Source organism: Asterias rubens, chromosome 10 (genome assembly GCF_902459465.1).
Source record: "Asterias rubens chromosome 10, eAstRub1.3, whole genome shotgun sequence".
Taxonomy (NCBI): Eukaryota; Metazoa; Echinodermata; class Asteroidea; order Forcipulatida; family Asteriidae; genus Asterias; species Asterias rubens.
In genome coordinates, this window is record NC_047071.1 from 6,443,265 (window position 1) to 6,470,054 (window position 26,790).

Sequence of the window (26,790 nt, forward strand, 5' to 3'; positions counted from 1 at the left end):
CTTATTTATTGTTCTAACTGTAGAGTTATCTAGACTGAAATATATGTTTAGTAAATTTGTACATGAAAACCTTTACTACTTTATTGTCGATTAATGCTTCTTACTTGTCCATAATCTTTAAACCACAAATTAGCTTCTTTAACACTTGCATGTACTGTTTTAGTTTAATAATCTGATATGTTCTTATGAATTACCCGGTTAATACCACATTTTAATATTTCCTAGATATAAAATACCAGTTATGCAAAGTTTCTAGCATAGAGCATTTTTTTGTGGGGCAATCCGCCACAAGTCGGCCCACGCTGAGTGGGGCAGCTCCCCGCAAAACGCCTCGGTGCCCCTCTAACTTTTGAAAACTTGATTACACTCTGATATAACTTTTGAATGCGTCGGAACGCCACCTTCCCAATCCCAAAAATGATTGACCTGGTTCTTGCATATTGTACAACTTATATACGTAACTATAAGCTGAAATAAACGTTGAAATAGTACTTGATGCATACTTTGCCTCATATAAAATGTGTTACCAACAGTGCCATTACGATTGGAGGCAAATGTAATGCATTGTTAAATCCATATTGCTGTAGAAAATTAATGAGTACCCAATTGCCCTTTGGGTGCCATTGAGTTAGTTAGTAGTAGATTTACAATGTAGCAGCCCCGGAAGCGTTATTGGTTGTTTCTCCGCCCATGGTGCTAACTTTTTGATTGACTCTACCTGCAGTCGGGATAATTTGTCAGCTAAAACGTCTTCTACCCCCGGTATGTGGGCTGCTTTAATCTGAAAGTTGCCTTTCATTGATTTAACGACTAACGTACGTCTTTAGACATTTTGGAATTCAAGGTGCTGACTAGGGCTTTGTTATCTGTGTGTATTGTGATCCTTTTGTTGGCAAAACAATTACCTCACACATGAAAGGCAGCATTTATTGGATACAGTTCTTTCAAAGTAATACCTACTGTAGTCCATTCTACCGGCCACTTTCCAAAGAACCAATTCTTTTAGAAAATCGCGCCATACTCTAGTGAGCCTGAAAGCTTCATAAATGGCCCAACTTGCACGACACCCCATTGGTAAGGTTATATCGTAAAAAATTGCCCTTCCCATTTGGAACCAAGCAGATGATGATCTTCCGGATGGACTGGTATTATTTTGAATGCCGACTGAATGTCAACTTTTGATAGTATGCAACCCGGACCTAGTTTGATTATATAAATGGAAACTGCACTGTCAGTTGTAGCGTATTCTATTTACTGTTGCATAGCAAGCTGGTATCCCATCGTTTACTGACTCATTTGCTGGATGTGATGAATGATGAATGATGGGAAATTTTGAGATACAACTTGTGGATTTTCAAGAGCTGAACGGAGATCATTCGTACCTTTTGAGTACCCACCTCTATCCTACGTTGCTCTAGATTGTATCATTGTTAATTGCATTGTTTTGTCTGTAAAACATGTAGTTTATCTTTTGTTTGGTTGCTACTGTATTTCGTAAGCGCTTTGTATCGCTTTTGTAAAAAGCGCTATATAAGTAAGGTTATTATTATTATTATTAAATGCGCCCGCAAATGTTTCTGCAATTAGTGCTGGTCATTTGTGATTGCGGTAACACACGTGGAATCTTTGAAGTACGACTAGTTGTAACTCCTTCTGTTCCTTGCTCTATGACCATACAAAATGCACTGAGTTGGGAATTGCCTATAATTGATTGAAAGATTGATTATATAAACTCAAACTGAAGTATTGTTTACCTACAGTTGAGCGTAAGTCGTTCTCTTTTAGTAGGGGAGAGTGTTACATGACACTTATTGGTTATTGATTACTTAAATCTGGTTAATCATTACCTGCTGATATTACGCCCTGCAATCCGCGCAATCAGCGCCACATAAACGCTGGTGCATTTAACACTTGATCACATCTGCTGTGTGTAAAATAGAATCGCATGTGAACACAGATGGAGCTCGTTTGGCCATGCTAGCGCCCTCTGTTGGTGGAATACAGCAGGGTTGTTGTTAGCTGTTCCGACCTACATGTACCGTCGGAACAGGTATTGTTTTCGTCGAGATTTTTATTAGAAGTTCCGACCTACCGTTGGAACAGGTATTGTTTTCGTCGAGATTTTTACATGTAGCTGTTCCGATCTAGTCGGAACAGCTATTGTTTCGTCGAGATTTTTATTATTTTTATTATTATTATTAGTATTACATGTAGCTGTTCCGACCTACCGTCGGAACAGGTATTGTTTTCGTCAGGATTTTTATTATTTTTATTATTATTAGCTGTTCCGATCCAGTCGGAACAGCTATTGTTTTCGTTGAGATTTTTATTTTATTTTTTATTATTATTATTATTATTATTATTATTATTATTATTATTCTTTGTTTCTCGCCAAAACCCCATTGCATTTGTACACGCTCTTTATTTAAGTCTATTCTCCTAGACCATAACTTCAAAAGAGTGAAATCATATACCAAATTGAAGCTTAGAACATAAGCTTTACTCTAAATGTAAACAAATTAAAAATATTAATTAATTAGCCACGTAATCTTCATTTGAATATAACTGGATGCAGTCGCTTCCATGTTATTGTTAAATATTCTCTTTGGTAAATGCCATACAGTATGTACCTATCATGAGTTGTGACTTCTTGAGATGAGTCTCCGATTTGAATATAACTGGATGCAGTCGCTTCCATGTTATTGTTAATAAACATTCTCTATGGTAAATGCAATTCAGTATGTACCTATCATGAGTTGTGACTTCTGGAGAGGAGTCTACTTAAGTCTCCTTTTCTTGTTTTTCTACTTACGTTCTGGACCATAGCGCAGTCTCTTTTTATTCGTTTCCTAACCGAGTTCTGGACCAATATACTTTGTACACGAAGGTTTAGGGTTTTCGTTTAATGAACGTGCGTATATAAATAGGGGTTTTTGACGACGACGACATACCATGGTGTCCACAGAATTACACTAAACTTAAACAGTTTGAAGATAATGACAGTTGAAAGCTTCCCTTAAAATATTACCTGCGTTGTCCGGGACAAACGTGCGTAATTTAAATAGGGGTTTTTTACGACGACGACGCCGTCGTTAAAAACCCCTAAAGGCATCTAATACTACATGTACATTTCAACCCTCATATTTACTGACAATGTTCGCAAAATCATGAAACGAGAATTATTTCGCCGGATCATAATCCCCTCTGTTGATACACACACATGTAAACCCACGAATTGTGCATTGGCCCTTATAGCCTAGTGGTCATCAGTCGCGCTTACAACTCTGATACTTGCGAGTTCGAATCTCTGTGCGATAACAACATTTTTTTTTATCCCCCAAAACTAAAAAAATATTTCTTTTTGTAATATATAAGTTAGATTCTTATCTTTATATCGATAGTGTTGCCTTTTCTTTTTCTCAATTGTTAGCCCAACATAACCTGTGTGCATGCATGACACGATGATGTTTGAACAACACAGTAAGCGGAAAATGGTGATCATAAGCGCAGAGTTTGGTGTTTAAGAGTTCTATGAAATCAAATCGTACTAGATCAAACATCAAACCACCGACCCCAAAAAATGTTAAAAATCGTAATTAATTAACCATGTGACCCATATTTGCATATTTAATTGGGAAATCTTTGTAGCACCATATCTCAAGAAGTACACTGCCGTTTTTTAGACTGTTTGTAGTTAAAGACTCCTTGGGGATTGGAGATTAATTTTGAAAAACCGTGACCTCAAGTTGACCTCAACTTCCGGGTCAACCGGAAGTGGGACCATATCTCAAGTACTGTACAACCGATTTTCAAACTTTTTCAGTATTAGACCCCTAAGGCGTTAAAATAAACTTTGAAAAACCGTGACCTCAAGTTGACCTCTACTTCCGGGTCAACCGGAAGTGGGACCATATCTCAAGATGTACACGGCCGATTTTTAGACTGTTGGTAGTTATAGACTCCTTGGGGATTGGAGATAAATTGCAAAAAACCGTGACCTCAACTTGACCTCTACTTCTGGGTCAACCCAAAGTGGGACAATATCGATTTTCAAACTTTTTTCAGTTAGACCCAGGTAAAAATTCCAGTTGAACCCAGTTAACTGGGGTCAACTGGTTCAACTGGATAGTGACCAAAGTCATCCATTTTCCATATTAACCAACTGGTTTGGACTAGGTTTAACTGTGTTCATCTAGGTTTAAATTATAAACCAGTTGGTGTCTGTCCATTTTCCATATTAAACCAACTGGTTTTAACTGTGTTTAACTAGTTTATCAACTGGTTTTCAACTAGTTCCAGTTAAATCCAGTTTAACTAGGTTCAACTAGAATTTCGACCTGGGGAGACTCCTTTGGCATTGGAGATTAGCCTACAGTTACTGTTACCCCATGTCGACCTCTACTTCCGGGTCAACCGGAAGTGGCACCATAACTCAAGACACTATTCAACATGTTCAAACTTGTTTTCAGTTATAGACTCCTTGGTCATTTTAGCACATAATCCAAGCAAAAGAACACGGAACAGCTTTGTGTTTGTTCACAAACACCTAATGTCTAGTTATTCTTTGTTTCTCGCCAAAACCCCATTGCATTTGTACACGTTTTTTCTTTAAGCCTAATCTCCTAAACCATAATACGAAAGAGTGAGTTTATTATACCAAATTGAAGCTTAGAACATAAGCTTTACTCTAAATCTAAACAAAATTAAAAATATTAATTAATTAGCCACGTAATCTTCATTTGAATATAAGTGGATGCAGTCGCTTCCATGTTATTGTTAAATATTCTCTTTGGTAAATGCCATACAGTATGTACCTATCATGAGTTGTGACGTCTTGAGATGAGTCTACGCGTTTGAATATAACTGGATGCAGTCACTTCCATGTTATTGTTAAACATTCTCTATGGTAAATGCAATTCAGTATGTACCTATCATGAGTTGTGACTTCTTGAGAGGAGTCTACTCAAGTCTCTTTTTCTTGTTTCTCTACCTATGTTCTGGACCACAGCGCAGTCTCTGTTTCTTCGTTTCCTAACCGAGTTCTGGACCCATATGCTTTGTACACGAAGGTTTAGGGTTTTGGTTTAACGAACGTGCGTAAAAATAGGGGTTTTTGACGACGACGACACACCATCATGTCCACAGATTTACACTAAACTTAAACAGTTTGAAGATAATGATAGTTGAAAGCTTCCCTTACAATATTACTTGCTGTGGTGTTGTAGTTTTTGAGAAATTAGTGAAAAAAATGTCAACGTATATATCCTCCTCTTACCAGTTTTCACGGTATTATGCCTTTTTGAATTGGGAAAAAAATAATGACACCATAATATGGCATCATTATTTTATATCAACCGATGCCCTTATAATTTTCATTTGTTAATATGAAGTATTCAAACATGTATTAAAACTTGATGGACATTGAAATGTTCACACCACACACCGATCTTCGATGACTTCAACTGGCCCCATTTGTTTTGAGTTTTTCCTGTTTTCACGGCAAACGAGAAAGTATGGTGTCCCGGTGAAGCCATACATGGAAGAAACATCTGCAGTGACTACAAGTGTTCTTTGAGACTCTGTGTATGACTCTGTAGCCAGCAGTTTTCTCCATGTAACCTAAGCTTAATTCCTAATGAAATTTTGTTTTTAAATTCTTAACTCATTAACCACGTGACCCTCATTTGCATATTTAATTGGGAAATCTTTGAAACACCATATCTCAAGAAGTACCAGGCCAATTTTTAACTTGTTTGTAGTTTAAGACTCCTTGGGGATAGGAGAACAATTTGAAAAAAACGTGACCTCAATTTGACCTCTACTTCCGGGTCAACCGGAAGTTGGACCATATCTCCAGAACTACTCAACCGATTTTCTAATTGTTTTCAGTTACAAACTCCTAAGACATTAATATTGACTGTGAAAACCCGTGACCCCATGTTGACCTCTACTTCCGGGTCAACCGGAAGTGGGACCATATCTCAAGAACTACTCAACCGATTTTCTAATTGTTTTCAGTTACAAACTCCTAAGACATTAATATTGACTGTGAAAACCTGTGACCCCATGTTGACCTCTACTTCCGGGTCAACCGGAAGTGGGACCATATCTCAAGAACTACTCAACCGATTTTCACATTTTTTTCAGTGACAAACTCCTTAGACAATAATATTGACTGTGAAAACTCGTGACCCAATGTTTGCCACTACTTCCGGGTGAACCGGAAGTGGGACCATATCTCCAGAACTACTCAACCGAGTTTCTAATTGTTTTCAGTTACAAACTCCTAAGACATTAATATTGACTGTGAAAAACCGTGACCTCGTGTTGACCCCTGCTTCCGGGTCAACTGGAAGTGGGACCATATCTCAAGAACTACTAAACATTTTTCAAAACTTTTTTCAGAGTATAACTCCTTGGTCATTGAAGCACATTATCAAAGCAAAACAACACGGAACAGCTTTGTGTTTGTTCACAAACACCTAATGTCTAGTTTTGTTGTTGTTGTTTTTTGCAAAGCTCAAGTTTACACATACCGTAATTTTTGGATTATAAACCGCAGTTTATATGTTGATTTTGACATTTATTTTAACCCCTGCGGTTTATTCTCCGGGCGGCTTGTAGGCCGACGTATAAATATTTAAAAGAAAAAACGGCATTTTTAAAAAGAAAGATCGTATGTAAAACATTCTAAATATTATTTTTTTTAAGAAACGAGAACAAAAACCTGCAAAACATGCCTGTGTGATGACAAAGTCCTGTTGAAAATCCTACCCCATTTGTATTCCGTGTTTCCATTATAAAACGTTAATCAACCGCCGTCAGCGCCCTCGCTCAGCGAAACTCAGACTAGACTGGTCCCCGTCTATTTATCTAGCAATATATATATGCTGACGTCAGAAATAGACTGGTCCCCTGTCTATTTATCTTACGATCTCTACATACTGACGTCAGACATTCAGGCTGCACTCGTGTGAGAGCGAAATAGACTGGTCCCCTGTCTATTTATCTTACGATCTCTACATACTGACGTCAGACTTCCAGGCTACACTCGTGACAGCCAGCGGTTTCTTCAGCTCAACCACAACATCAGAATGGTGAATGAACGTACACAAAGAACTATGCCGCGCCTGGTATCAAACAAAACGTGTTCAAACCGCCCTCATTGTTGAGTCCATTTTAAACCTTGAACATGTGGCGGCACTTGTGTAAACTCTCTGAAGGGCAGAGTTTCTTATTTATTACTGGTCTCACAATATTGGGCGTGATTTTAAATAAAGGGTTCTTTTAATGCTAAATCTTGTTGGGTTTTAAATAAAGGGTTTTTATTAATTGTAATGATTTGGGGATTTAAATGGATGCCATAATAAGCGGGCATGCTATATCGCTTATACTATTACTATTAATATTTTTAGGTTCTCTCTTTTTGTTTTTTAATAAATGGCTTCGAACGGATTTGGTTTATTAATCAAAGGTATTTTTTTGTAACTTTATAATTTATCGGGATTCAACAGGGGTTGGGTTTATTAAATAAGGGGATTTTTCTTTATTCAGGGGCCAGGTAATCCACTTTTTTATAATATTTTATTATTTCACTTTGCACGGTTATCTCTTTTTGGAAGTAGTGGTAGCTCTGAAAAGAACTGTTGGTTTTGTTGGATGTCTTGATCTATCTGGTTTCTTACAAATTGAAACCCTCGAAGTCGCTGTCTTCGCTGTCGCTGCAAAACAGAGCGGCTAGCTCCTCACGCAGACCTTCTGCATCACCGGCGTCTTGATCTTGATCTTCCTGCTCTTCTTCCTCTGATAATTTTTGCCTTGATGAAGCCGTTGATGATTGTGGAGGGCTTAACCGCCTGCTTACAAAAAGATTGCTATCCTATAATAGATCTTTTCAATTACGATCAATAGTGTAAACTTAAATACATTTCAACTGTAATTACGACGCAACTCGCGCATTGTGACAACTATACAAGACTGAATGATGTGCCGCCCGTCCGTCACTGCACATCGCCACAGAGAAGTAATCGTTACACGTACATCCCTTGGTTTTACCAAATCAAAATACGAGATGAGCACCTCCCTGTAAAACAAGGGAATGTTATTCCACCTTTTCACTTGGCTAAATTTAACATTACAGTGGAAAATCATATTACCGCCATAGGGAGAGATATATTTCTTAAAGATGAGCTTCCAAGGAGCCAAACTCAAATTATTGTACATGTGTCTCTGGATCCATTTGATTTGCAGAGCTTTGAACATACTTTTTGTATCCGGCATCTTCAAACCACCCTCATCGATATTACCGATAAGGGTACTTCTTTTAACCATCCCTTTTCCCCCATTCCAGATGATATCATAAATAATGTTGTCGACCTGCTGAACAACATATGTAGGAACTGAAATTACAGAGGCCAAATATAACAATTGAGACAAGGCAAAAGTCTCGACCAACAGAATTTTACCGGACCAGGTCAAACGTCTAGACTTTTATTAAGAGTGGTTTTCAGAATCTTGATTTTAGGCTCACAGTTCATATTTTCAGCTGCGTCATCCTTATAAGAGAAATAGACACCCAGTGCCTTAATAGGCGTGTCAGGCCATTCAATATCAAAAGGTTTTTCAGCGGAAAACCATTTAGAGCCAAGGCACATAGCTTTTGATTTACTCACATTAAATGATTTAGTTTCAATTCTGAGATCATGGTAAATTTACTCATTAGGGCAAAACAAATTCAGCTGAGATCTCATCTTGGACTTTACACAGGTACTATCATCTGCGTATTGGATAATCTTAACTTCAGCATCCTCTACAAAAATACCTTTAATATCCGAATCATTTCTTATAGCACATGACAACAGTTCAATGGCCAATATAAATAAGTACGGACTCAGTGGGTCACCCTGTCTCACCCCTCTTCCAACTGAAAAGTAACTTGAGGATTGACCATTGTTCATTACACAACTACTTATATTTGAGTAAAGAGATTTGACATTTCTAACAAAATCTGTGCCAAAATTCATGCACTCCAAAACTTTAAATAAACATTTCCATTCTAACGAGTCAAAGGCTTTTTTCGAAGTCAAGGAAAATCATCAAACCTGGAATATCCTTACTTTTAGTATAATTCATAACATCCTGGATGGTTCTAATTGATTCACCAATGAATCGACCCTTCACAAAACCACATTGGTCATTGTGAATTAGATTTGGGACAACCTTATTAATTTTAGAAGCTAACACTTTAGAGGCAACTTTATATACTACATTTAACAAGGGAAATTGGCCTCCAGTTTTTTAATTTACTTCTGTCTTTACCCTCTTTTTCAATCAATGTGATAACTGCCTGTCTCTGCGAAGACGACATGCTTCCATTTGTGAGACCAATATTTAAAACATCAACAAGAAAATTACCAATGACATTCCAAAATATCAAGTACCGTAATTTTCGGATTATAAACCGCGATTTATATGTTGATTTTGACATTTTTTTGAACTCCTGCGGTTTATTCTCCGGGCGGCTTGTAAGCCGACGTATAAATATTTAAGAGAAAAAACGGCATTTTTTAAAAGAAAGATCATTTGTAAAATATTCTAATTAATGTTTGTTTTTTTCTTAAATGAGAACAAAAACCTGCCTGTGTGATGACAAAATCCTGTTGAAAATCCCACCACAATTGTATTCCATGTTTCCTTTGTAAAACGTTTATCAACAACCGCCCTCAGCTCCCCCTCCTCAGCGCAACTCGGGTTAGACTAGACTGGTGCCCGTCTATTTATCCCACGATCTTTATATAATGACGTCAGACATCCAGGCTACACTCGCGTCAGCCAGCGGTTTCTTCAGCTCAACCACGCACAACGCATACAGCAGAATGGTGAATGGACGTACGCAAAGAACTATGCCGCTCCGGGGGATCAAACAAAACGTGTTCAACCTTCCCTGATTGTTGAGTCCAGTAACATTGGGAATTTTATTTCCAGGCGGCACAAATGCGAGGGCGTAGCGCAACCCGTCGGCGAACATCGCTCAATACGGTGCCACCAACATCTGTTGTGCAATCTCGAGATTGAGCAGCGCAATTAACAGATTGCTAGCTTTACGAACTCTCATGTGTGTGTACATGTGCTTAATGTGCACGCTGCAGGATACATTACTACACACACGCTACGCCCGTCCGTCGTTGCAATATCTGTTGTGGATCCTCGTTGTGGGACTACAATTAAAGGGAGGGAGAAACACCGGCCAACCACTTTTCTTTAATTCCCTTATTGAAAGACCCATTTCAACCTTATTTCCCGTCTACTCCGATGTTTAATAAAAGTGAATCCCCTGTCCTTGTAATTACGCAAACAATAAGGTAGCGCATTTTGTTTCATTACCACCGCTATACAATTTATATTTTGTAAAGGAATTTTGCATGTTTAAAATTTTTTCCTATATACATGTACATTGTAAACAGAAACAACAGTCATAGACAATACTCTCGTTTGTGTTGTGGTAGCCCTTAAAAGGACTGTTTGGTTTTGGTTTCGTCTATTTTTTATTTAAACAAAACGGAAGACAAAGGATTCCTTGGATATAAATCTTTGCACTGTTTCTTTATCACTCGCTGCTTCTGCAGACAAATCCTATGTTAAAACGATTGTCCACGCACTGTCTGAAGTTAGTTTTTATTGCAACACGAACTCACTTACCTACAAATAAAGTAGGATTTAACTTTGTCAATTTTTAGGTGTTCGGGCAATAGCCCGAACAACTCATTGATTTTGTTCGTTTTTTTTCTTTCTTTTTTTTTTTTTTTTTTTTTTCTTATTCTTCTCGCTGTCGATTGTCCGCAAGAAAAAGCATAGATGCGAAGCTCGCATTAAGTTGAAACTTTGCACACAGGTAGACAATAACCAGTAGATGATACAAAAGTTGTTACGTCACGATGACGTCATCAATTGACGAGATACACTCATTCAAAGTTTATTATTTCAAAAAATCATAACTTTTGATCTGCATTAAGGATTTTTACAATCAATACATCATCGGAAAGGGCATTAAAAACTCCGTAAACACCTCACAGACATGACCCCATGTATAAAGAACTACAAATTCCCCCATTGATTGCGCGTAAAGATTTTACAATTACATGTACATGTACTTTGTCACCACGTGTAAGCATGCGGTGCATTGCGGTCACCACGTGTAAGTATGCGGTATTATTTCAAAAAATCATAACTTTTGATCTGCATGACGGATTTTTACAATCAATACATCATCGGAAAGGGCATTAAAAACTCCGTAAACGCCTCACAGACATGACCCCATTTTGATTTTGTCTTCCGGCTCAAAAGAGAGGTTGAAAATTTCAAAATTCACGTCTAAAGAACAACGTAAATCCCCGTTGGTATGTGCATAAACAATACACTTGGGCATACACACAACGTGTAGTGTATTAGCTGTGCGGGAGAGTCACGCTCCAGTGATCATCCATAGAGCGCGAAAAAGCTTCATGTAGAATAGTCTTTGTTCAAGGCGTTTAACCTTTTGATCTTGTCTCCTGGTTCAAATCGAATTTATTGTACATTATCTACGACCGTACTGCGTTGATAACACCGGTTCCCGTCCGATCACTGAAGTTATGCTAAATCGGGCTTGGTCAGTACTTGGATGGGAGACCAATTGGCGACCAAATTTTGTATTATTTAAAAAAAAAAAATGTTTTCTTCTCCTATAAATAGCTTCGTTTTTAGTCTATTTTCAAGGCGTTTTCAACTAACATTTATTTTCCGGTTAGTTAGTCTCTTCTTCAGTCGTCATTATGCATAAGGCTCCAACCACAAAAGCTATTTTGACAATCTATACATCATATGAAAGGGCTTTAATTACGTAGTCTGTTTTCAAGGCGTTTTCAACAAAACATTTCCCATCCGGTTAGTTAGTCTCTTCTCCAGTCGTCATTATGCATAAGTTCCTATGTCCTCAACCACAAAAGCTATTTTGACAATCTACATCATATGAAAGGGCTTTACGTACGTAGTCTGTTTTCAAGGCGTTTTCAACAAACATTTCCCTTCCGGTTAGTTCATCAGTTCACATTTCCTCGACCACAAAAGCTATTTTGACAATCTATATATCATATGAAAGGGCCTCACGTACTTCACAAAAATGGGTATGTTGTGACCTTCTCTTGACCTTTTGACCTTTTTAAACCAGAAGTGCCTGTAAAATGCTTTGAAAGGGCATTATTTATAGGCTTTTAGGTTGAAATGTACACTTTTTGATGCTTTACCATAAAATTATTACACATCGAGAAAACTGTTTGGTTTTCATTTCTTTGCAATTTGACGAGCTATCAACAACACTTTTTTCATTGATTCAAACACTGATCCAACAATAGCCGAACACCTAGTGTTTGTTTCTACAAACACTATATCTAGTTTAAATTGTTATTGGATTTTTTTAGTATCACAATAATAAACGTATTTTCAGTTGTAACTTTCATAAATATTTATCCAACACAAACAATTATGTGGTCCCGCAAAGGGGGTGCTGCCAGCTTACAAAAAGAATGCTATCCTATAATAGATCATTTCAATTACGATCAATAGTGTAAACTTCAATACATTTCCACTTTAATTACGACGCAACTCCCACATTGCGGCAACTATACAAGACTGACTGATGTGCCGCCCGCCTGTCACTGCACATCGCCACAAAAAGGACCGCAAACAAGCACGGCCCCTACGTGTTCACGCATGCGGTGATTGGCCGTTTGATGATTGGCCGGTGATAGTTCCATTCATAAAATCTTGGCTAGACTTCGGACGGATCGAGTAGAGCGGCTGCCCATTGTACAATGGGGAGCTTGAACGTCTGACCCACGCTTTGAGGCTCGAGGCCCAGTCTAATCAAACGTGAACAACTTTTGTCAACAGAGGGCGATGCAGGGCAAAGTTCAACTATTTCTCGGTGTGCGTTGTCGACCGATCTTTGATTCACGGAGAATTTGTTGCCAAAGAAGTTCACAAAACATAATATGGTCAACACAACCGATCATCAAATCAAAATTCTTGAAAAGGGTTGTTGATGGAAACAAAATATAACTCACAACCGATCATCAAATCGCAAATTCTTGAAAAGGGTTGTTGATGGAAACAAAATATAACTCAGGACTGATAGTGTGAGATAAAAAAATCACCCGTAACGCGGCAGGTTTGCGTACTTCACTTCCGTGTTTTGAGGTTAGTTTTTTCATGGTTTTTGTTTATTTTGATCGCGGTTTATACGCCGCGCGGCATATATGCCGACACCTTAATATTTTTTTGTATATTTTGGGGAAGTGCGGTTTATACGCCGCGCGGTTTATAATCCGAAAATTACGGTACCACTCTGAGGACAGCCTATCATTACCAGGGCATTTTCTTCAAAGCATCGTAACACTCGACATTGGTAAGGTGTCCTTCACAAAGCAGCATATCATCCTCAATGAACACAGGAATCTTATTGTCTTGAAAGAAAACATTGTTCTCAATATCAGTATTACCATCAAGATTGGACTCATAGAGCTTATGATAAAAGTCTTTTTGTTCAGTAAGGACATCGTTGGGATTAATAATTTCCCGACCCTCATCTGTGATAAGCTTTTTACAATGCTTCCGTCTGCTGTTCCTTTTTTCCAGACCAAGAAAATATTTGTTTCTTTTCTCCCACTTCTCAGACCATCTTAATTGTGAGCGAATAACAATACCCTCAATTAATTTAGCGTCAATCTCCTCTAGTGCATCTTTGATGACCTGAATCTCCTCCAAAATGTTATCATTGTGTTCGTGAGCAAGAGAAGCCTCTAATTGATCTAATTTATTTGTAAGATCAGCAATTCTACATGTATATCTTTCTTCAGCCGAGATTTCTCCTTAGCAAACTTCATTGCACTTTCTCTGACCTTAAATTTAATCCACTCCCATTTCACTTGCTGATCCATAATGGATGGGTCACCTAACCAAACTCGAAGATTACTATTCATCTCCTGCAAAAGATTTTCGTCTTCTAAAAAAGAGTTATTAAACTTCCAATGGCCAGGGCCTCTATTAGGCTCTTTATACAGTTGAAAGGTAATAGCAATTGCAGAATGGTCTGTCTTAATACCTGGGCGAATGTCCGTGTTCCTGACATTCTCAATAAGATTATTACTTATCATGAAATAGTCCAGCCTACATTGAACAAGAGGACTAGTCTGCCTCCATGTAAATCTACACTCACTAGAGTTCTTCAAACGCCATATGTCAACCAACTCATAATTCTCGCCATATGTCAACCAAATCATAATTCTCGGTAAGATTCTTGATTTTATCCGCAACACTCTTTTTTGTTTTAGCAATACCACCTTTTTTATAGATAATTGAATCCAGAACACAGTTAAAATCGCCCCCTACGATAATCCTTTCCTTTGTCTCAAAATCTTTTTCACAAAATAAACCATTCAGCTTATCATAAAAACTAAACTGCATGTTCTCAATGTTAGGGGCATAAATGTGACCCACTCTGTGAAAATGAGTCACATGTCGCCCAATGCAATATTAAGTTATGGACAGTTTAATGTGGAAAACACAGTGTAACTAATCAATGCCGCAGCAGTACTTAATAACAGTTGATAAATAGGCTCCCCAAATAGTGGTCTCTAGTGGACACATTTGCATGATAACAAAAACAGGAATACATTTAGAGACTACGTAGGTACATGAAATAAATACAATTTTGAGCAAAGCAGTTGCAAACACACAAAAACACATCAAAAAAACACTAACGAGAAGGGGTACATCCCCAAGGGCAACAAACAAACAAGTCCATGTAGTTAACGGGGCTAGGGTGGATGACAGCAGTGATCTGCATAAGGAAAAAGCATGTATCCACCAAAATTAAGTCCCGTCAAAGTTGGCTCAGCTGAAGGGGTTGACTGAAAATCCTGAATGAGCTCTATTCAATCTGAGAATTCCTTGTCAGTATCCTCTGGTATGCCCCATCCAAATTCTCCTTACTTGCCGACTGTGCTTGTTTCTATTGTAGATCTTCAACAGTTTTATTCATCATATCCATCCCTTCATCCATTTCACATACTTTTTTTTTCAGCACAGCATACTCTCCCTCAAATGAAGAAATTCTCTGTTCTACTCTATTCAGACAAGAGACCACAGATTCTAATATCTTGGTAATATTGTCAAGCTTTTTGTGAAAGGATTGGTCGCCATTTTGTAACGCACATTTTTCTTCAATGGGAGTAGCGGCGGTGGTAGTGGCCGTTACAGTATTACAGTAGTCTACAGCAGGTTGTTTTGCCAGGTTCCACGCTAAGCGCTACCTTAATTAATGGTTCAATATGGATGCATTTTGTAGAACGTTTGTTCTGTATTCTCAGTAATAACATGCTGTATGTATAAAAAGACAGCTGAACATTATGATTGTCAGTTCTCATTCGGATTCTGAAGTTGTCGGACCTTTGTCCGGTACTAAACCAGTTGAACCACAATATTCTGTCCGTGTCTATGTTGCGTCTTTCTACACAACAATATGAACTCATTTCACCCCACCATAAAGCTCACTACCGAATACTCTGTCACAAGTGTGAATTTTTTAGATGTAACCATATCCAAATGCCCTAATGGCATTGTCACGGATGTACATGTACATGAATGCGGTAAACCCACCAACACCCACCAGTACCCTACTCTCCAACAGTTGCCACCCTAGTCACTGTAAGAAGGCAATCGCCTATAGTCAGGCCTTACATCTACGTATCAGGTGAATCTGTTCCACATATACACTGTAAAAGAGGCGCTCATCAGAGCTTAGGAAACACCTTGTTTCTAGGGGTCACAGCGAACACAGGGTCCAACTTGCTATCAACAGGGCCCTCAACTTTCCTTGCAATACACTGTACTCTGTTGACTAACACAGGAGCAAATAAACGTTCCTACCAATAGAGTTGCCACCTTCCACCCCAAATTACCTAAACTTTCCTCAATCCTCATGACTATCCTTAACTCCTCCAACAGGTTACACTCAGCAATTCCCGAGGTCCCCATGGTTGCATTATTCCGCCCTAAAAACCAACGTACCGCAGGGCTAAACTTCCCCCAGATACAATCCAAACAGAACCCTCAACAGAAAAACTGGGCTGTCACAAATGTACCCAAACTCGCCTCTAGATTTCATCAGCGTTTTCACGAAGTAGCACGTGCTGCTATACCAGCAAAAAATAACAATCAGAGAAAACGGCTTCTGAAGTTGAACACTTTTTATAAACCGCTTTCCTTCTATTTGGGTCACGTCAACAGTTAACAAAGGTTTCAGCGCCATACATTTCCATCGGTGATGCTCGGATAGCTCCCTTGCTGAAAGCTCGGAACTTAGGGGTTATTTTTGATTCATCGATGACACTTCAGCCACACATCAACAACAATGTTCGTCTGTCATCATATCACATCAGGAATATAGATAAGATTCGCAAGTACTTGGACAAAAGTGCCACTGAAAAGGTCATTCATGCATTACTTCTCGTCTTGACAACGGCAATGCTCTTCTCTATAGTCTTCCTAACAACCAGATTTCCCGACTTTAAGGTCTCCAAAATACTGATGCCCGCATTGTGACACTGTCTAGAAAATCCTGTTCTATCACCCCCATTCTGAAACAACTTCACTGGCTCCCGATTTCTCAACGAATCACCTTCAAGCTGATGCTCATTGTCCACAAAGCTCTCAATGTGCACTATATATTTGAACTGCTTCAAGTTTATACTCCATCAAGGAATCTTCGATCAAGTTCCATGCATCTCCTCATTGAACCCGAGTCTCGACACTCATGGGGTGACAGGTCTTTTTCTTCAGCTACCCCACGCATCTGGAACTCTCTACCACTTAATCTTAGATCTTGTCTTTGTACCACAAAATTTAAATCTCTTCTCAAAACTTATCTTATGTCTCAGGTTTTCAAGGATTAATTTTGTTGTGTCTGTTTTTCTTGTTTTTGTTTTGTTTTTTTTGTTTTACTGCGCCTTGAACACCCAGCAGGGTGGATACGTGCGCATTACAAGTCTTATTATCATTATTATTATTCAAAACTTCAGGGTATATTTCCATTTAATTTTCTCAATGTAGATAGTAGATGACTTGAACTTAAAAACTAATCTGATTTTGAGTCATTTGCATAATTAATTATGAAACTAGACACGAGAGAAGATACGTGAAGATTTTGTGAAACCCAAAAAATGCGAAATATGTCTTTTTGCGTTTTCACAAAGTTGCACTCGCCTATGCTACAACACAGTATTTTTTGTTACTTTATGAAAATAGGTCAGCGCAAAAGTTACGTGCTACTTCGTGAAAACGTTTTTACCTCACTTCATGCATTATCAACAGAGATGTAAAAAAAATCGAATTGTAAAAAAAATCCTAAAGCACGTAGAGTGCTACTTCGTGAAACCGCTGACGATTTAAGCATAGCTTAGGTAAAGAGTCATATCATTGGCTCTTCAAACAACATCAAGACCGACTCCAAATGTTTATTGGCTATAATTTTCCCTCTTTTTTTCTGGATCCTTCCCATCTCTTTCTCTTTTTCCCTATAAACATACATGTATTTGTTTGTACTTGTTTATGCCTCTGAAGAAGGTCCTGTTTGGATCGAAAGCTAAGGACATCTATCCTACTAATTATTTTTATTGTTAAAGGAACACGTTGCCTTGGATCGGACGAGTTGGTCTATAAAAAGCGTTTGTAACCCTTTTTTATAAAATGCATATGGTTGGAAAGATGTTTTAAAGTGCCTTGAAATTGCGTGGTTTTCCTTTTACTGTGCGAACTAACACGGTCGGCCATTTATGCGAGTCAAAAATTTGACTCCCATAAATGGCCGACCCTGTTAGTCGACGAGGTAGAAGGAAAACCGTGCAATTTCGAGGCATGTTTGTGTGGATCATTGTATTCTTCTTGTACAACATCTTTCTACCCATATGCATTTTATAAAAAAAGGTTACAAACGCTTTTCAAAGACCAACTCGACCGATCCAAGGCAACGTGTTCCTTTAACATCTTTATTGTAATGATTATGATTCAAGTTAAATGTGGCCTGTTGCTATGACTTTTGGTATGGTATGACACTGCTCTAGAATTGCAAAGGTCTCTTGCGTGTTTTCGAATCCCACCCAAGTAATATGACTGTGATTTTTTCACAGAACTTAATGGGTAAGTACTGAGTATACAGTGCTAACACACATTGGTGTTTATGGGTAATAAAAAAATATATATTCTTTATCTCGATGCAAATTTAACATCTATTACATGTTCAATTTAACATCTATACCACCCGAGTAATATGCCTGTGATATTTCTTCACAGGACTTGGGGAAAGTACTGAGTATACAGTGCTAACACACATCGGTATATGGGTAAAAAAAACAAAATTAATAATACATGTTTGTTATTCCTTTACAGAGAAGACTACCGCGCCATGAGACATACCGTTATCGACATGATTCTTGCTACTGAAATGACTAAACACTTTGAACATCTGTCTAAATTTGTCAACTGTACCAGCAAACCTGTTGTTAGGGACAGTGAGGATACGTTATCAATGGTAAGTAATGACTACCTACATGTACATGTATGAAGTCAGTGCAATTAGTTGGTGATTTATTAATTTACTAGCTGGAAACTTGTGCTGCAGCGAGTCCTGCTAGAGTTCCACGCTGTGGCAGATTTCATAAAGCACTAAGATTGGTGTATCAGTCTTAATTGCTAAGCAAAGTGTAGCAACCAATCCATCCTACATGTACATGTACGTTAAGATGAACCTACTTTAAGATGAAATGTACCCCTCCATTTTTTCCTTATTAATTGTCAGTCCCGTCCTTTTTTTACAATTTTCTTTTTAGCAGTCTAGTATCTTGTATTTTTGGTTATATCACTGTTCAGGTTTTCTGTTTAAATGGTTCAAATTTTTTTCCTATTGTAGTTTTTAACAGTGTAAACATACCAATTTAAGTCTACTACTGTCATTTAATTTTTGACATCTTAATAATAAACCTTACTGAACTAAATGAATTGAATTGAATTGAATCCATGTTTCCCAGTTGTGCAAAGTTCCCGCAAGTGGTTATTTCCCCGTCCTGTTACATCCTGTTTGGTTTAGTTTTTTCCCCATTTAGTTTATTATTTTCCTGTCCCATATCATTTATTAGTCCTGTTTCATTTTTTTGTTTTTCCCATTCAGTTTTATTTTATTTTCCTCTGCGTATCATATATGGTGGATCTTTTTTCTTCTTTTTTCGTTCTCGTATTATTTCTCCAGCCCCGTTTATATTTTTCCTGTCCTGTTCAATCTAGTGCATATTCTTTGTCGGTCCCATCAATGTTTTCAAGTTTCGCGCGGGTCCAGCTAGTGGTTCTTCCCCTGACCCATTTATACCCTCCCTCGCCTCCTCATCCCACATGCTCCAACCCGCTTTCTTTGCTTGATCTGTGCGCATGCACGGCCCAAAGCAACGGTGAATTGCATTTTGCTTTGCTTGCACAATGAAAACAGCGCAAACAAAATACAACTATTTTTTTATTTTTTTCCCATAACTCGGTCAATTTTGGACGAATTTTCTTCAAAAATAAATGTCAAGTTGAAGTCAGTTCTTTTCTTCTGTCTAAAACTTTCACACAGACATAAAGACATGATTCGGCTACATGTATTTATAAGGATATTGTTTATTATTGAGTTCTTCAACCTCTTCATTGTCTTTTGTTTGTGATGAAATTTCCCTCTCGGAAAATAGAACAGAAAATAGTAGCAGACAGAATAAGTTTTCCAAAGCGAATCTTTTCTAACTTGCCAACTCTTAAAATCTCTAAGGGCATATTCACACAAGTAGCTAACTTCGCTGCTACATGTAACTGTGCTGCTAAATATTCCCAGTGGGGGTTCGCATGACAAGACAAATTTTATACTTTCAATTTACTCTTACATGTATCTTCATCCATGTACAGCGTAGTTGTTCTATTTTTTATTGAGAACTACATTTCTTGTTATAGTTATAGACTCCTTGGGCATTGGAGATTAGCCTTACATGTATGTAACTGTGACCCCAAGTTGGTGTATACAAAAGACAATCATCTGCCAACAATCTTGATCAGGGTTCAGAATGCTTGTGCTAGACTGATATGTAATTCCTCTAGATGCTCTCGATGTAGTCCATTGTTAAATGAATTACACTGGTTTCCGGTTCGACAAAGAATAGCATTTAAAGTTCTTTTATTAACTTATAAAGCCATTTATGGTTTAGCACCAACATACATTCAAGAACTCATAACCATGAAATTCCTCTCTCAGTCTCAATCAACCTACTGTCTCAGGAGTTCTCAAGATCCCACATTGTTATCTCACCCATCTAGGAAATCTAGGGTAACTTTAGGTGATTGGGCATTTCTATACGCTGCTCCAAATCTTTGGAATAATCTCCCACCTTGCATTAGACAGTCTTCTTCACTTAATGTATTTAAATGTAAGTTAAAAACCCATTTGTTTACTTCACTCATTTAATTCATTCTTGCTCTGTATGTGTATTTGTTTTTTTATATTTAGTTTCTGCATTTTTTGTATTCCATGTAATGCGCAGTAGAGTATATTTATATAGGTATCTGCGCAATATAAATGTCCGTACTATTATTATTATTATTAGTTTGCTAGGGAGGTCAGTTATGTATGCCAAAAACATAAGCGGTCCGAGGACAGTCCCTTTAGGTACCCCCGAGGTGAATTTCTTTCCTTGCTTTGTTCTTGTTGTATTTATTGTTCAGCGCTTTGGTCTGTGCTAAAGGCGTTATATAAATACCTATAATATTATTATTATTATTATTATTATTATTATAGTCCGAGTACCTCATGCTAATAAGCGATGAGGACTCGGCGGTCCCGTTGGATATGATGGTGGCGGCCCTCCATTGTCTAGACAATGAGCTGCGCACCGTCCTGGATCAGTTCACAAGGGTCTCAACCCTAGCGGCTTCGGCCCGTAGGGTGAACGTCGTGGATGTTCTGTTCCTCCCGCCCGTAGGAGCACGCAAGCGGCTCGATGCGCTCCCTCTAACGGGGCGGGATCTTTTGGCGGGGCAGTTCCAAGAATCTATGGAGACCATGGCCAGCACCTTAAGGCCACAGACAAGATTAACCTCAAGAAACCACAGGCCTCCTCACCAGCGGCGAAGAAACACAAACAGGCCTCGTTTTTGTTCCCCCCCCCCCTTTCCTGTCTCCAGGCGACCTCCCACTGACGGACGACGCCTTCAGGATTTTTGGGGGTCCTGGGCTCAGGTCACGTCTGACAGGTGGGTCCTTGAGACGATCGAGTTCATCGAGGACATCCGGAGTGTTTCATCCGGCTCCAGGGGATCTGCACCTGAAGTGCTGGGTGCTGTCACGAAATCCTTCAGAGCAGCGGGTCTTTTATAACGGGCTGCGGAAGTTGCCGCCCAGTCCCGGAGGGCCTCCACTCGGAGAGTGTATGATTGCCAGCTACGCCATTTCTTTAAATGGTGTAGACGGCGAGCTATACATCCAGCCGATACTTCTGTAGAGGAAGTCACGGATTTCCTCCTGTATCTCTTAATAGCGGGCTTGTGACGGCCACGGTGAATACCTGTCGCCATTGCAGCGATTTACGGGGGGTTTGCCAACTGATCAACGGGTTATAACCAGGCGATCTGGCAACTGGTTAGGGGATGTTTGTTACCCGTCCCCCTGTGCGCAGGCTGGTCCCATCCTGGTCCCAGCGTACGGACAGCCCTTACCAAACCCCCCTTCGAACTGCTGAGTGGGGCCACATTGCTGCACCTGTGTATTAAGGTGGCCCTTTTGGTAGCAGTCGCTACGTCTCGCTGACGTAACAAACTCCACTCCCTTACAGTGTTGGAGGAGTCCGCCTGATACCTACGGCAGGGTTTCTGGCTAAGAACCAGTCGGACTCATTTGAACCCCCAGACATCTTTGTCCCTAACCTTAAAGCCTTTTCGGCGGTGTTACAGGCGGCCAGCTAAGCTGCGAAGCCAGAACAAGCTCCACCTTGCCAGGGATCACATGTTCAGGGGATTTTTCCACGGTATTACAGTGCTAACAACAAATGTTTTGTTCACCTGTGGGGACGACACCTCCCGTTCATTCGGGCATGGACCACTATTGGGCCGCGAAGCTTTCTCGGAAATTTTTGAGCGTGCCAGGGTCCTACGCCCCCTGAAAACATGCAGTAGCACCGCGTACACCCACCGCCTTTCCTCGGTGCGAGTCTATGCAAAATACTTTCCGGTAGAGTATCCCTCCCTCCTTCCCCACATACTCGGTTCTTGGGTGCTTACATTTGGTAGGGCTCTTATAAAAGAGGATGACTACGTGGTAAGCATGTCGTGGGGCGTTGTAGGGTGCTATTTTGTGTGAAAGTCTTAGCATTGTTGCCTCATGGAATATGCAAACTAGTAATTCGACTCTACCGGTAAGTATTCATTCATAGACCCATCCACACTACTGTGGGGGGGGGGGGGGATTTTACCTTACATTAGTTACGGCATCTTGGCGTGGGGTAAATATTAAATAGGTAAAATTAATAGAATAATTACCCTTCAAAAAAGGCCACTTCAACCATGCTGATTACTGGGCTCACATGCAATCCCTTATTTCATAAACACAAAACACTTAAAGTCAATGACATTTATCTTTTACAGCTTGGGACCTTCATGCATCAGGTTCACACACAAAAACTGCTATATGTTCAAAATTTAGGTATTCACGCTCACTTCACTAACTCAATAAAGTGTCAAGCATGAAAGGCCTAAGCTGTGGAATTCCTTGGCTACCTCTTTGTGTTTATTCTTATTCAAGTGGAAGCTAAAAACTCAATTAATCAGCAAATATTTATAAACAGACTTTCTTTGCTCCAATCTCGAGTTTAGCTATGCCAATATCTAAGTTGTAATTTAGTTGTAATATGGTGTTTTCATATTGTTGTATTGTTCTTTGTTTTGTTATTGTATGAGTGGGGTCTCTACTCGATAAGCTGATGCTTCTTAGAGACCACCATCCTCACATAAAATCCTATTGTACTTATGTTTTCCTTAATCATTATAATATAATGTAAATTATATCACTTTTCTTTGTGTGTGGTAAAAATAATAGAAATTATTGAAAATAAAAAACAATAATAAAACCCATTTATGTAGCGCCAAATCCATTGAAAATGCTCCAAGGTGCTTTACAACAATAACAAAAATATCATTTAACCACAAAAAGCAATATCATTAAAAGGTCCACAAACTATGATCATAAAACCATAAAGGTACCATCTCGCTGTCACAAACTAAACAGTGTCAAAAAAAAGCACTCAGAAGTTACCATGGTCGGTCGTCATCGATTGTCATCAACAGGCAGCATGAACTCCAGGCACACATGGCATGGTAGTGGCGAATTCGCAAACATTTTCATTCATATTATTTTAGGTACCACTCTTATCTCTACAATCCTATACACCATCGCCATTGGGATTTGCTTCTGTGATGTCAGTATCGGCAACTGAGTGACACGCTGTGCAGTGCAAGGCACCTTATACCGCATAGCCTACATTCTACAGTTGCTTTTTAATTGGTTCCGCAGATTTTCCAACACTTCACGTGTGGGATTCAGAGCGGCAAACATTGACAATTTATTTTCTGTAGGCCGTTCAAGTGCTCGTCGTTCATGGGGTTGTAAAAAATGTTTATAAAAAGATGTTGTTTTCCCGCTGGAAAGTTGGAAAATAGTCTCATATTTAATTGCCTTATTGTCTGCAAACCAGCATAGCTAAGCAACGATAATTGTGACGATTGTCGTTCATACATTACTCTTCCGCTAAGTTTAAAAAACTGGTTCATGATGATGTTTCTTTTCAAATCTCAAGTCGGTTTTAACAATTTAATATGGTTTTTTTTTTAAATACTTTGACCTTTGTCCTAGAAAGTAGGCATGGTTATTCATTCATTTTTTTTTCCAAAAAATTAAACAACCTATCATATTCAAATCTTTTGCAAACATACAAAACAAACTAGGACAATATTTATTATGAATTAAGCAAACAATTAATTATTATATTAAATCACTCTTGACATTTTGATTGGTTGCTATTGATTGGTGAACTATGATTTTACATTAATTAATTGATTTGTGTAAAATGAATACAAAAATACAAAATAATACCAAGTTCTAGACGAAAACCTCCCTGCATTAACAGGAAATGCAGTAAACTCCTGCATGTGTGGAGGGAGAGATGTGTAATTTCTTGGGGCAAAGTGGCAGTCTTTGATCTCTGCTTGTTGGAAGATACGCTGGAGACAGTGGGAGGGTGACCTACTGTAGTAGGTTCTACTTCCTACTAGATTAAACAACTGCATTTACTGATTTTGATGTTCAGAATATTAAAACTCGCATGAGGTACACAAGAGATGTTGATGGTTAATGTGGAGGTACGATTGTGTCAGATTATTTCCTTCCAAAATAAAAATAAATCAACTAAAAATGATGTCCAAAATCCTCCGCTCACTTCTTCTGCCTGGTGTGTCTTCGCTAGTGGAGCGCATTTAACAAATTTGCTAAACGAATCGGGAAAAACTTGTGCACAATAAGCGTTTTGACGACACCCAGCTTTACATTACATTTGATCCAGCTGCTGCGCTTCTGCCATTGCAACAGTTGAATTATGCATTCTATTACAGAAGCGACTCCGCTGAACAAACACAAAGCACCCCTCCTTGCACTGCAGGTCCCGTATGTACACACAAATAACGCTCTTCTTTTTACAGCGCCCCATAGTGTCAAGTCGTTTTTTTCCATAGCTCTAGAAAACAATGTAGCGTTAATCACACTATAGGCAAGCAGTCCAGTTTCCGGACACCTCTGTTTACGATGTCTGAATCGGCCAAAGGAAAGAAAAAACTTTACAGAAAAGTGAAGTGTAGATCCTGCTATGGCCGTCCTTCAACCTTGGATTTCGATGTCCATTCTTCATGCCAGAGATGTCGCATTTGTTCCCAGGATAAACCCTGTGGAGTTTGCTCTGGCTGGTCCGCCGGCGAATGGAAGGTATTTACGGCGTGGCAGGATAGTCTGGCGGCACGCCAGTCACTCACCCAGCAGGAACATTTCCAGATTTCAACAAATCTCCTTCAAGATTCAACATCTTCCTCAAATGAAACCATGTTTTCGTCAGCTCCCCCGCCGGTTGTGATGACGTCTTCGGCGAACAGCGGTGCCTCTGAGGATTTGTTATCTTCTTCTGGTCGCGGTTTGGGTCGTCCGATTCCCGCCTCCACAGAACAACAGCCTTATCTACACGGAAATCCAGCAGGGTTCCGAGCTTACCCCTCTGCGCCCCACCGACCCCCGGTCCTCTCTGTGGTCCTTTTTACGGCGTGGCAGGATAGTTTGGCGGCATGCCAGTCACTCACCCAGCAGGAACATTTCCAGATTTCAACAAATCTTCAAGATTCAACATCTTCCTCAAATGAAACGATGTTTTCGTCAGCTCCCCCGCCGGTTGAGATGACGTCTTCGGCGAACAGCGGTGCCTCTGAGGATTTGTTATCTTCTTCTGGTCGCGGTTTGGGTCGTCCGATTCCCGCCTCCACAGAACAACAGCCTTATCTACACGGAAATCCGGCAGAGTTCCGAGCTTACCCTCTGCGCCCCACCGACCCCCGGTCCTCTCCGTGGTCCTTTTTCCCTGACGATCCTCGAAGGTATCAGCCGCAACCCATGGGCCCTTACAGTAACTTTGGTAATTTTGCCGGCTACTATCCACCACAAGAACAGCCTCCAGGGAGTCTGCCCAGGTCACTCCTCCACCAAAGTTTACCATTCCCGTAGACAGCTTCTGCTCCGAGAATATTGAAGAGGCCTTTTCAAAAGTGCAGAAGAAAAGGCACATGAGAACCCCTCGTGAGGCGTCTCTCTTCAAGACAAATACGGATGACACTGATAGATTTTTCACGGTGCCAACAATTTCGTCAACAGTCAAATATAAGCTTCGGTCTGATAAACCAACTGGGAAAAACATCTTTCCCGACAAACGCACTAAAGACCTCAACAGCTCTCTCGAGAATCTAGATCGCCACTTACGTTATGGGGCCCAAGTTTCCAACCTGTCTATTTTTCTGTCGGACGCTCTTGCTCGGGCTTCAGATGACCCTGGGACAGTGGATCCAGAACTCCTCCCAGTTATGTTCAGATTTCTCGATGACTGCCTCGGTTCATGTCTACGGACCTTTGCTACCAGTTCTGCTGTGGCGACTTCCATGCGTAAGTCGCTCATCCTTGATCAGCTCTACTGGCCCTCACAGGGCTGTAAAGAACGTATGGAAGAACTACCTCTCCTCGGGAGTGACCTCTTCGCAAATAAATTCGACGAGGTCATGCTTCAAGAGGCTAAGCGTCTAAAGACTGACGCGAAAATCAAACCGCGTCGTCCCTCTATTAAATCTTATTCGCTGCCCTCCTGCACCAACGACAAGGGCAGGAAAAGCAACCAGGAGTCTTTTCGTCGCTCCAACAAATCTAATTTTCGTCGTCCAGAACCAACTTTACTCGCTCGACAGCGAAGCCCAGTTATCGCTCCCAACCCTCTACATCTAACACAACGGCCTCTAGCTCAACCCGCTCCTTCAAGTCGCAGTGGCCTAGAGGACCCAAGAAACAATGACTCTACATGCCATTTACCACATATCCCACCGGCTCCGGGACCGGTG

At 39.6% G+C, this 26,790-nt stretch overlaps 1 protein-coding gene across 2 annotated transcripts in view; it reads left to right on the forward strand.

The window, feature by feature from the left end:
* The window catches only part of LOC117295510 (high affinity cAMP-specific and IBMX-insensitive 3',5'-cyclic phosphodiesterase 8B-like), a 186,790-nt gene that overhangs the window by 146,311 nt on the left and 13,689 nt on the right, over positions 1-26,790 (forward strand). For both annotated transcript variants that reach the window (XM_033778196.1, XM_033778197.1), the window contains exon 17: positions 18,481-18,622. In XM_033778196.1, the coding sequence (XP_033634087.1) occupies positions 18,481-18,622 (142 nt within the window). The remainder of the gene's footprint in view (positions 1-18,480; positions 18,623-26,790) is intronic.